Genomic DNA, 12,809 nt, shown 5'->3' on the forward strand with positions numbered 1-12,809 from the left:
AATTCGATCATCCAATGTTTCAGTATCCGATACAAATGATTGCCGTGTTGTAACACCAATTCGTTCATCCTCTTATATCAATACCATTGATCGACGTATCTTGCCAACCACACCTTTAACAAATCCGTACGAGGCGTATACATCAGGTTGGTGATATTTACTTACATATTTAAATTTTATTTATTATGATTATGAGTTTTTTTTAAATAAAAAAATATGTAATATATAAACATGTTTCATACGGTAACTTAGACTTTTTTTGTTGCAGTTGAAACTGGAAGAAGTCCATTGGGTAATATTACAAATGGTACATTCTATAATTTTTTACACATGAATACATTTTTTCATTTATAATTTGTGTAACATTACAAATGGTAAATTCTTGGGTTTTTAAGACAAAGATACAAATTTTATTGTATAATTTGATATTTTATGGATATCCATATTTTTTTTTCAGTTGCTTCTAATGATGTTGAGCATCAACAATCAGCTGAACGAAGAAAAATATAGGAAATTACATTTGGAGAATAAGAGAAATAATGTGAGTAACAAATCTTCCATTTCAAAAGACGTTACTCGGTCATTCAATGTTTCGGCATCCAATACAAATGAATGCCGGATCGTAACACCAATGCGTTCATTGTCTTATATCAATAACATCGATCCACGTTTTTGCGCAACCACACCTTTAACAACTCCGTCTGAAGCATCTACTTCAGGTTGGTGGTATGTATTTATGTATTTCACATTTCTTTATTTTGATTTTTACATTTTTATTATTTTTCATTGGTATCAACATATAGGTGTAAAGAGGAAACAAAGAGGTAAACAAAGGTTTTCTACTAATCAGGGTAGAAACGTATATCCTATTCCAATGGTTGACTTATCTTCCGACGATCATATTATTCCTCAATAATTAGCTGAAGATCCATATAAAGGAGTTTCTAACAGTAAGTACCTTACACACTCACTACTTTAAGTTCCACTTGAAGAACGTCATTATATTAATTTCATAACCAATAGCACAAAATGATATATTTTTTTATGCTCAATAATAGATTATTTGGATCATGGTGATTAAGTAGTTGTATGCGACATATGTAATGCTAAGTTGTGGAAAGTTGAGGCCGGAAAAGGAAAAGTTTACTCAGGAAGAACAACTTATATGCTTTGTTGTGCTTATGGAAAAGTACATCTTCCTAATTTTAAAGAGACGTGTCTGGAATATCAAAGTCTTTTTAAGAATTTAGACGACAAGAGCAAGCATTTCTTACTGAATATTCGTCGTTTTAATTCTATGTTTTCGTTCACTTCAATGGGTGGTAAAGTTGATTCGAAAATCAATAGAGGAAATGCTCCGTATGTATACCGAATTAGTGGCGAGAATTATCATACACTGGGAAGTCTTCTTCCTAAAGAAGGTGGTGAACCAAAGTTTGCGCAACTTTACATATACGACACAGATAATGAAGTCTGTAATCGCAAAACCGTATTTAGGTATCCCTGGAAACCATTTCTTTATTTATTTTATTTATTTATTTTATTTATTTATTTTTGGTTTTGTCTTATATAAACACTTACTGATACTTTCGCTTTTGTATTACAATTGCTTTACAGTAACTCAAACAAACCAGCTTCCGCAAATTCTGATTTGCTTGACACTGAACTCATAGAGTACCTTAAGGTGATTTTAGATTCAAATAATCAGCTGGTGAAAACATATAGACGTGTACGAGATCGGTTTGTTGATAATCCTCATGTTGACTTAAAATTACGGCTTAAGGCAAATAGGTCTAAAGATGGTCGTACATACAACCTACCGACGTCGTCCGAAGTTGTTGCGCTTATTGTTGGAAACATTGAGGAAGCTCTTGATAATGATGATGTAGTTGTTGAGTCAAAGAAAGATGGTCTACAACGTATTAGCGAGCTTCATCCTTCGTATCTCGCGCTTCAGTATCCATTGCTTTTCCCTTTTAGTGAAGATGGTTACCGGGTTGATATTCTTCATAGAGAAGGAAGGGCATCAACGAAGAAGAAAGAGACAAAATGTACAATGAGAGAGTATTTTGCTTACCATGTTCAAGATAGAGTGAATCATTTCTCTTTGATTCTCAATGCTCGAAGACTTTTGCAACAGTTCTTGGTTGACGTATATACGATGATTGAAAGTGAACGATTACTATTCATACGTCTGCAGCAAAAAAACCTGAGATCTGAGACATATGATAACCTTAAAAAGCTTGGACAAAATGGTAATACAGATATGTCAAACGTTGGAACACGTGTACTACTACCGTCTTCGTTTACCGGTGTATCGCGTTATATGAGGGAGAATTATTATGATGCGATGGCCATTTGTAAATGGTTTGGCTACCCTGATTTTTTCATTACGATCACGTGTAATCCTAAATGGTCGGAGATTAAAAGATTTCTGAAGGACACGAAGATTAATCACGAGGATAGACCGGACATTTTATGCCGATTGTTCAAAATTAAGCTTGACGCAATCATGAAAGACTTGAGAGAGAAATCTTTATTCGGCAATGCATCAGCAGGTAAGCATCCATTTAAATCAGTTACTTTATTATATTTTTTTTGGTCTGCTACGTTCATAACCATAACTTCGGAAATAAGTATTTTAATATTAACTATCCTATTGCAGTTGTCTATACCATAGAGTTTCAGAAACGAGGTCTACCGCATGCGCATATCTTTCTGTTCTTAAATGACGAAAGTAAGCTTCATTCGGTTGAGCATGTTGACAAGTTCATTTCTGCCGAGATACCTGACAAAAACTTAGAACCAGATCTATATACTCTTGTCAGCGAGTATATGATTCACGAACCTTGTGGTGTTGCAAAACCAAATTGTCCGTGTATGGTCGACGGTAACTGTTCGAAGAAATTTCCTAAGAAGTTCTGTGATAAGACTTCTCTAGATTCGAATGGTTATCCGGTCTATAGACGAGCCGATTCAGGTTTTTTTGTTGAGAAATCTGGTATTCAGCTTGATAACAGAAGCATGGTTCCGTATAGCAAAACCCTATTGAGACGTTATCAAGCACACATTAACGTCGAATGGTGTAACCAGGCTGCGTCCATTAAGTATTTGTTTAAATACATTAATAAAGGACCAGATAGGGCAGAATTTGGTTTTGTACCAAATGCCGATGAAGGTCAGCTTGAAGATGGAAAAGATGAAATCAAAGAATATTACGATTGTAGATATCTCTCGGCATGCGAAGCTTCATGGCGCATATTTGCATTTGATATTCATTACTGCTATCCATCCGTAATCAGGCTTCCGTTTCATCTACCTGATAAACAAAACGATGTATATGGCCCTGACGAAGAACTTGATAGTGTGCTACAAAAACCATCTGTTTCTTCTACGATGTTTTTGGGGTGGATGGAAAAGAACGAAAAAAGATCCGTTGGCGCGCACCCTTACTTACGTTGAGTTCCCAACTAAATTTGTTTGGAAGGAGGAAAGGATATGGGATAAACGCATAATAAGCAAAACCATTGGTCGTATTCATTGTGTGAATCCTTCTATGGGCGAGGCATACTTTTTAAGAATCCTTCTTAATAAGGTAGTAGGTCCTAAGTCTTTTGAAGACATTCGTACTGTGAATGGACAAGTCTTCCCAACATTTAGAGATGCGTGCTACACTAGAGGCCTTTTAGACGACGACAAGGAGTATATAGAAGCTATCAAAGAGGCGTACTACACAGGTTCAGGTTACTATCTTCGTAATCTGTTTGCTACAATGTTGGCGTCTAATACATTTTCAAAGCCTGAACATGTTTGGGAAAACACATGGGAGTACCTTGCGGATGGTATTTTATACAATCGGCAAAAGCTTTTGAGGATCAAAGGTACGCAAATTGTTATTTAATATTTTGAAAGTTATGTCTTATAGATTAGTGTTTATTAATTTCATTTTTATTTAAAAGAATTTTAATAATTTATTTACATAAATTTAATAGGTTTGTCTCTTCCAGAAGAACAAATAAGGAACCTAACGTTGTTGGAAATTGAGCGTTACTTATTACGTAACAACTCAAGTTTAAGTCAGTTTCCGTCTATGCCTCAACCCGACAGTGAATCAATATATTCAGCAGACAACCGTTTAATTGCTGACGAGCTTAGGTACGATGTAAGTGCTACTGCCATTGAATTTGATAATAATTTAAGCAGCCTAACCGATGATCAGCGTTTAGTGTTTGATGAGATAATTGAAACAGTTAATAGTAATGCGGGTGGTTTGTTCTTCGTCTATGGCTATGGAGGTACTGGTAAGACATTTCTTTGGAAGACATTATCTGCATCCATTAGATGTAAAGGCGATATTGTACTAAATGTTGCATCAAGTGGAATCGCATCTCTTTTGTTACCTGGTGGACGTACTGCACATTCAAGGTTTCATATACCTTTAAATTTAACAGAAACCTCGATGTCTTTTATTAAACCGGATGATGACGTTGCTGATTTATTGAAGAAAACGAAATTGATCATTTGGGATGAAGCACCGATGAATCATAAACATGCGTTTGAAGCACTTGACCGAACAATGAAAGATATCTTCAAATGTGAGATGACATTTGGTGGAAAAGTTATGGTGTTCGGTGGTGACTTTAGACAAATACTTCCGGTTGTACCAAATGGCAGTAGGCGAGATATCGTTAATGCTTCAATCACGTCGCCGTATATTTGGAGTACTTGCAAGGTCCTTACGTTAACCAAAAACATGAGGTTAACTGTAGGAGCCCACACATCTGATATAAAAGGAGACTAAAGCTTTTGCGGATGGGTTGCTTGACTTGGGCGAGGGAAAGATTGGGGACAGTGATGATTGTGAGGTGGTTATAGATATTCCTGAAGATTTGTTAATCAAGTGCTCTGAGGATCCTATGTCAGATCTGATCGACTTTGTATATCCTTCGCTTCTTCAACTGTACAAAGATAAAGATTATTTTGCTGAAAGAGCTATATTGGCACCAACAAACGAGGTTGTTCAAGAAATTAATGAAAAATTGCTTGCTTTGTTTCCTGGCGATGAAGTGGAGTATCTGAGTTCTGATAGTATTTGTCAAACTGATCAAGGAAATAATGAAGCAAATGCGAGACTATATTCTCCCGATGTTCTAAATGGTTTAAAAATTTCTGGTCTGCCTAATCGTCGATTAGTCCTTAAAGTTGGTGTATCTGTAATGTTGCTTCGTAATATCGATCAACAAAATGGTTTATGCAACAGTACGAGACTACGGATTACTAAACTTTATAAACATGTTATAGAGGCGGAGATTATATCCGGAGGAAACATAGGGACCAGAACGTTTATTCCACGAATCAGTTTGACACCGTCGGATAAAAGAAATCCTATCAAGTTTCAACGACGACAATTCCCTATAAATGTATGTTTTGCAATGACTATATATAAAAGTCAAGGACAATCTCTATCAACGGTTGGATTGTATTTGAAATATCAAGTTTTCTCACATGGTCAGCTTTATGTTGCGTTATCAAGAGTTAAAAGCAGAGGCGGTGTGAAGTTGCTTATACTAGACAAAGATGGGAATGTAACGAGTAAAACAACAAATGTAGTCTACAAGGAAGTTTTTTCCGGCATTTGAATAGTTTTTTGTTTTTTTCTTCCAATGTATGCGTTTGTACAAAATATTATATTTCAAAATAAATAACATGGTTTTGGATGAAGCCGCGCATCACACGGGCATTAACCTAGTACTTTTTATGAGACGGCTAGGAACAACTTAGCCCTCACTTTTAAATACTGCCTAAGACTAATTTGAAAAAGACTTAAAATTATTGTAGATTTTGAAAAACTCTAGTCAAATATGTTTATTATGGTAATTTTTATTATGACCTTTCAAAAAAAAAAGTATGTTTATTATGGTAATTTTTTCTCAAAAACAAAAATTACCAGAAAAAAAAAAAAGAAATGTTAAATGACTTTGTGACGAATTCAGGTGACCGCATGTGTTCACCACTATTCTAATCACAGCAAATCATCATTTAAAAATCACCAAAAAAAGAGCAGCATACAACCACTATCCTTATTTTTCTGCTAACATTCACTGTCACTGTCTCCTTCATCTTCATCCTCCTCATGCTCACTATTCTTCAACCTCTTCAATGGAGAAACAAAGAAGTTTCTCACTCAAACGCACCAAATTCTTCATCTTTTCTTCAACAGTCTTCTTCTCCATTCTCTTTCTAACACTTTTCTCTTTCTGGGCGTTCAAATCTGACCCTTTAATCATCAATCAAGAAACCCATTTTCAGTTCAAAGAAACAGAGTCCACCTCTGTTCGTTTTGTCACCAAACCCTTGAATTTGAACTCATCAACACCAAGATTTGTGAATCTGACTCAAACCCATTTCAAGAAACCCTTAAATACATCTAACCCATCAACAAGTTTGGAAATTTTTGATGGGTTTGAGAGAAATTCAAGAAATATTGATGGAGTAAATGCTGGTACTGAAGGGGAAATAAATTCAAGTGTGGTGAATCTGAGTCAAACCCAATTTAGGAAACCCTTAAATGCATCAAACCCTTCAAAAAGTTTGAACATTTTTGAGAGAAATGTGAATATTTCTGATTTGAAACCAGTTGGTGACAAGGTTTATAAGGGTGGAAAAGTGTGTGATGTTACAAAGGGGAAATGGGTATTTGATGAGAGTTATCCTTTGTATTCCACTTATACTTGTCCTTTTATAGATGAGGGTTTTGATTGTGAGGGCAATGGGAGATTGGATAAAGATTATATGAAGTGGAGGTGGAAGCCTCAAGATTGTGACATACCAAGGTGAGATATTGCAAGTCCTTTTCACATGTAAATGATTATTTTTGGTTAGATTGTGTTTTGAAAGTGATAATTGTTTGCCACTTAGCCCAGTTTATTATCTGTTATAGTAATTATTATTAGATTTATCATTTACCTTTAAGTTTGTTGGTTAATCATTATTGTATCTCTAGTTTAAATTTTAGGATGGTTAGTGACATTTTATCATCATCATTAGTTGGTAAGCAGTGGTAAGCAGAACACCGCACATGTTAAGGGGCAGAATTTTGTGTTTAGCAGGGTAGGGTTTGCTATTCAGAAAGGGGTAGCGGCGCAGCTTGTTGCTCGTCTACCTGCCATTAGTTTGTAATCATATTGAGTTTGATTATTATATAATATCATGACTATTAAATTTCAAAAAAAAAAAATTTTGGTTGGTTATTTTTTATTAGATTGTGTTTTGAAAGTGATAATCTTCGATTAGATTGCGTTTTGAAAATGGTTATGTTTAAAGTAGTTATCTAATTCTTGCCTTTTATATAAAGTTTGGTGTGTGATTTCGAATAATTTGATTCTACATAGGTTCAATGCGACAAACATGCTGGAACTGATTAGGGGGAAAAGGGTAGTGTTTGTTGGTGATTCTATCAACCGAAATCAATGGGAATCCCTGCTGTGTATGTTAACGAGTGCTGTAAAAGATCCAAAAAAGGTGTACGAGACACATGGACGGCGTATCACCAAAGAAAAAGGAAACTATTGCTTCAAATTTGTGGTAATCATATAATATTTTTAAATTTAATAACTATTCGTGTCAATGTTCTTGAGTTTCTTTTGTGAATTTGACATTCATGTCCTATGATTTGTTTTCTTAATTTTAGGATTATAAATGCACGGTTGAATACTATGTTTCCCATTTCTTGGTTCATGAGGGCAAGGCAAGAGTCGGTAGGAAGCGCATGCAAACGCTGAGGATTGATACGGTTGATAGAGGCTCATCGAGATGGAAAGGAGCTGATGTTTTGATCTTTAACACCGCGCATTGGTGGAACCATTACAAAACAAGATCCGGGTGAGCTCACACTACCCGACCCCTCATTATAGCAACTCATCCCGTTAAATTTGGTTTCTATACGTTAAAAAAGTATCGACAGTTCTAAAACGTCCCAAATACAAATTAATTTGAGTTCCGGTCTTTAAATCTTGTTTATTATATCTTATCAAACATCTCTTGATAAAGTACTATTATTTCATATTATATCATGTAGTTAGCTTAAAATTACAGTTTGACTCCACAAAAGTCAAATTGGTCGAAAGTCAGTAAATTTAGGGGTGTTCAGAATTCGTTTTGAATTAAAAAAAAAAATGATTCAGTTATCAAGAATTCCTTTCGATTATCAAGAATTCGAATTCGATTCAATTCGAGTCAAGTAAATCAAATACAAATTTACAATTTTAAATTTGATTCGGTTCGAAATTCGAATTAAAATTATACATATTTATTTATTATTTTTGTATATAACACATATATAACTTTTATTGGACAGTAGTATAAACTAATCTCTAAATATATTCTATGTACTAAAATAGCACCATACCAAACCCATCACAAAGCCCATAATTTAAACGAATTTATGCATATTTTAACTGAATTTTAATAAAAACGAATTTATTCGAATTGGGATTTTAATTCAAATACGAATTCGAATCGAATTGGCTAGTTCTTAATCGAATTCAAGCAAAAAAATAAATTATTCGAAAAACTCGATTCAAGCAAATCGAAAATTCATTATTCAATTCGATGAACACCACTAAGTAAATTCCGATCGGTGCTTATGCTAGCTTTAAAGTGCATTGTGTTCATCAATCTATTGACATTTAACACTATAACTTACAGGGTCAATTACTATCAAGAAGGCGATAACGTCATACCTCGTCTCGATGCAACAACGGCTTTCAGAAAATCCATGACAACATGGGCATCATGGGTCGATAAGTACATAAATCCACGAAAAACACAAGTCGTGTTTAGAAGTTCCGCCCCTTCGCATTTCAATGGAGGTGAGTGGAACGCAGGCGGTCATTGTAAAGAAGCTTCTAGACCCCTCAACCGCACTGCCACCAATAACCATGCAGAAAAAAGTTCGATTGTTGAAGAGGTTATAAGTCAGATGAAAACACGTGTCGAGTTGTTGAATATAACGAATTTGTCGGATTACAGAATCGATGGTCACCCTTCGATTTATGGAAGAAAAGGTGGCGGATCGAAAGGCGAAGATTGCAGCCATTGGTGCCTGCCTGGAGTTCCAGATGTTTGGAACCAAATCTTGTATGTTCATCTACAGTCTATGATTAAAAAGAAAATGTACAGTTAATAAATCAATACTTTATTTTTCTTGAAATTTCCAGTAAAATTACATAAATGGTGCACTGTGTGTATAACACATGCTTTATGCAAAACAAGAAATAGCACCCTTGGTTTTATGCGAAGAGACGAAAAGTGTGTTAAACGGGAGTTTGTGGAGGAACTGAAGCGCGTTGGTTTGGTCCAATAAAGTGAGTTGCCGAGACTCGTAATGGTAATCGAAAAGTGAGTTTGTGGAGGAACTGAAGCCGCTGGTTTTGAATCTAGCTTGGCTCGGCTCGTTAACAGCCCTATTTGCTCGACACAGAATGAACAAATAAAACTTGAAATAAGTATGTGACGCTTGGCGGTCGAACCGTTGCGTTCACCCACGTTCCAACCTTTATATGTTGACAGAGTTTACCATCTATGTAATGAATGAGTTGAGTTAAACCCGAAAATATGGATGCACAGCTGAATGTTGATCGCTCTGGTGAACTTATTTTTTTTAACGGCAAACACATAGTCCTTGAATCAGCCCGAATTTGATGAGAATATACAAGATCAATGCGTAACTCAACGTCGGTTAACCCTGAAGCATTGAAACAACATGGTAGTGTTGCGTCGGTGCTATTAGCGGATGGACATAAGGACAAGGTACAGGGGTCGGCTGCACCCCATGGGTTTTTTGTTTTTAGTGTTATATATACAACAACATCCAGAATGAACCTCATGAATTTTTGACATCTTGATTCACTTGTAAAGTAATTTTGATACACTTAATTTTGATAATTACCCTACAAGAACAAAATTACTCTACAAAAGATCAAAATTACTCTACAGGATCATTTGTAGAGTAATTTTGATAGTTACTGATAATTACAAAAATGCCATCGCGTTTTTTTGTCTTTTCCTTCCATTCGTACGTTTTTTACGTTAACTTTATTTGTATTTAATCTTTTACCAAAGTATATATTGTTTGTGTTTACATCTTATACTAACGGTTCTAATAAATGTGTATTGTTTGTGTTTACATCTTATATATGGGCTGTGGATTTGAGCTGAATGGACTGTGGATTTGAGTTGGGCCTGCTGATTAAAGACAAAAAGGAAATGATGGGCCAGGCTGCAGATGTGCGAATGAATCGGATTCGGATGTTCGGGTTAATATAACTAAGTTTGTTTATAACAAACTCAATTAATTCAGTTCACTTTCACGTAATTAGTTTCTCTCTCTACCTTTAGAACTCTCCAGAATCATTGTTAAGTTTTGAGTTTTGTTGATGTAATAAACTTTTGGGTCTTTTTTGCTGTTGTTAAAAGTCTTTGTAAACTTTGTTTCAACATTGTTAGTTAGTGTGTCAATCAATCATACATTAGCTAAGATGATGATATTATCTAAGAAAGATATCTGTGTTTATTATATCAAATTCCAATACTTGTTGTCTTGCCGTCTAACCAACATATTCACTTAGCTTGTATAAATAACTAACTACTTGAACTAGAACCCATACATAATATAGTAACCAAGAAACAATCATGAACATGATGATCAAAAGGGCTATGATCATGATGATATGCATCATGACACTTCTGGTGACTGGAAGCATTACTACTACAATGGCAAAGAAACCATTTCCGTTCGATGATCGTCCAGACGAGGTTTGCTGCTACCCTGGTCAACCATGCTGCGGTTACTTCCCTCCTCCGGGTGCCGCCGATGAGGAAGAAGTTAAAGATCATGTGCATGAATCTGTGAATTTCTTTCAATGGTTTGCACCTGCACCTGCACCTGCACCAACTTATTTTGATCATGGTAATTAATTAAACAGGATCAACCATGATTTCGTTTTCGTTGCAGGAAATGGTTACACATAATGGCTTGGTTTGTGTAAAACAACTTAATAAAAACCGATGCCATGGTGTAGACCGATCTACGTGTGTTTATGCTATAATAAGAATGATTTGTAATCTTGCTGTTTGAGTTTTGTCAAACTAGTTTAGGGTTGTTCAAAAGGCTTGTGCCTCGAAAAAGCTTGTTTGTAAACGAGCCAAGCTAAGCTCGTTTGTTGGCGCGCTTGGTTGGTCCTTTGGATTAAGGCCTAAGTTATAACATGCCAATCTTAATCTTTTTTAGTCCAAGTTTAACGTTAGTACAAGCTCGTTGGCTTGTTTGTTTGACTCGCATTTAATCTCTTTTTAAATCTGGTATTAATTAATGTAAAACTATTATTTAAAGTTAAATAAATAAATAAATAAATAAATGAGTTGTCCTGATGTTTTTACGAGCCAAGCTCAAGCTTAAATTTCAGCTCTTTAAGAATACGAGGCGAAGCGAGCTGGCTTGCTAGCTACTTTGAGCTTGAGTCCCGTTTTGAAGTTGGCTCAACTCTGCTCGCTCGTTGAGTAGCCCTAAACTGGTTACAAATTGTCATTCACTCGTTCGTCAAGTTACATTAGGTTATTGGAATTGGTCACGGGACACCATTGATTTTTTGAAATTTAAATAAAAGATCCACAATCAGGGGTAGTGTTATTTTTAAGCAAAAATCCCAATCTTCTCCGTCGCAAATGCTATAATTGACATATGGTTGCCGGTTAGAACTCAACCAATAGTTTGGAAAGTTAAAAAATATAAATAAGAAGTATGTTAAATAAATCAAACTGCGCGGACATCATTGTTAACACATGCATAGAGATTTAAAACTTGACAAAAATATCAATTATAAGAATAAACTCAAACTTGATATCAACCAAGGTAAAGTCCGAGTCGGTTTGACTCAAAACCGAGCTTAAACATGATATTATTACTACATTCAAAGCATGAATTATCACCAAGGGTATGGAAAATCAGGCCCCAAACACAACCAGATTTTGTGGTCACGACTCAATCTGCTTGCTTTATTAAGTAAACTTGCACGCCGGTTACATAATCAATAACCATCTATTTATATTAAAGACTTCCTGACTCAAACTCTCAATATCTAATGATTCAAACAACTAGATAAACATGCAAATAAATCAAATACTTAATCAATAAACAAGGTGGGTCGTCCTTGAGACTTTGAATGTCTTGTGCAACTAGTACAAATGGGCCTTAAACTTATATGTATAAACAAAGTTCGTTGGCTAGGGATTGGCTCGAAGTCTAACTTTAAATCGATCGGATTACTTAAAACTGAAAGCTTTTATAAAATAGGCCCCAACAAAGAAGTAGGAGAAGTGAGAAATAATATAGACATATATGTATGATTTTTTTTTTTTTTTTAAATAGGGCCCTATAAAGGGGGGAGAAGTGAGGAAAAAACTAAAGTTGTGAAAGTCTTCTACTCGCAACCTCACATATGACATGGAGAGAGTTTGAGCATCTCTTCTATCACTACTTTTTTTTATTCCTGGATATAATAGATAAATAATAATAGATCCAATTTTTATTTAGTTTGATCTGTTTCGTCGGTGAATTGCCATTGATAATATGTAATAAGCTAGCTTAGGAGGGGGAAATATGTAAAAAACCTTTGATAATAATTGTTTTTTTAGTAGAGTTTGGTGGCAAATGAGAACGGGCACAACTTTGTAGGGGGGGGGGGGGTCGGGCCCGAACTTTTCGCTCAGTAGTGTCCGGCATTAGTTTTCGTATAGAATTTTTTAGGTAT

At 35.2% G+C, this 12,809-nt stretch overlaps 3 protein-coding genes across 3 annotated transcripts; all 3 read left to right on the plus strand.

Moving 5' to 3' along the window:
• Nucleotides 1-1,315: 1,315 nt before the first annotated feature.
• Nucleotides 1,316-3,462, plus strand: LOC110888572. Its single transcript, XM_022136091.1, has 3 exons — nucleotides 1,316-1,497; nucleotides 1,618-2,558; nucleotides 2,666-3,462. Exons 1-3 carry the CDS (start codon nucleotides 1,316-1,318, stop codon nucleotides 3,460-3,462), a joined length of 1,920 nt encoding a protein of 639 aa, XP_021991783.1.
• A 94-nt stretch (nucleotides 3,463-3,556) lies between these two features.
• On the plus strand, nucleotides 3,557-5,639 carry LOC110888573 (ATP-dependent DNA helicase pif1-like). Its single transcript, XM_022136093.1, has 3 exons — nucleotides 3,557-3,881; nucleotides 3,993-4,732; nucleotides 4,794-5,639. The coding sequence occupies exons 1-3, from the start codon at nucleotides 3,557-3,559 to the stop codon at nucleotides 5,637-5,639; spliced, it is 1,911 nt and encodes a 636-aa protein (XP_021991785.1).
• A 318-nt stretch (nucleotides 5,640-5,957) lies between these two features.
• Nucleotides 5,958-9,234, plus strand: LOC110890757 (protein trichome birefringence-like 6). Its single transcript, XM_022138383.2, has 4 exons — nucleotides 5,958-6,833; nucleotides 7,392-7,584; nucleotides 7,691-7,881; nucleotides 8,707-9,234. The coding sequence occupies exons 1-4, from the start codon at nucleotides 6,160-6,162 to the stop codon at nucleotides 9,182-9,184; spliced, it is 1,536 nt and encodes a 511-aa protein (XP_021994075.1). The 5' UTR covers nucleotides 5,958-6,159; the 3' UTR covers nucleotides 9,185-9,234.
• The last annotated feature ends 3,575 nt before the right edge of the window (nucleotides 9,235-12,809 follow it).

This window comes from Helianthus annuus, chromosome 11 (genome assembly GCF_002127325.2).
Source record: "Helianthus annuus cultivar XRQ/B chromosome 11, HanXRQr2.0-SUNRISE, whole genome shotgun sequence".
Lineage (NCBI taxonomy): Eukaryota > Viridiplantae > Streptophyta > Magnoliopsida > Asterales > Asteraceae > Helianthus > Helianthus annuus.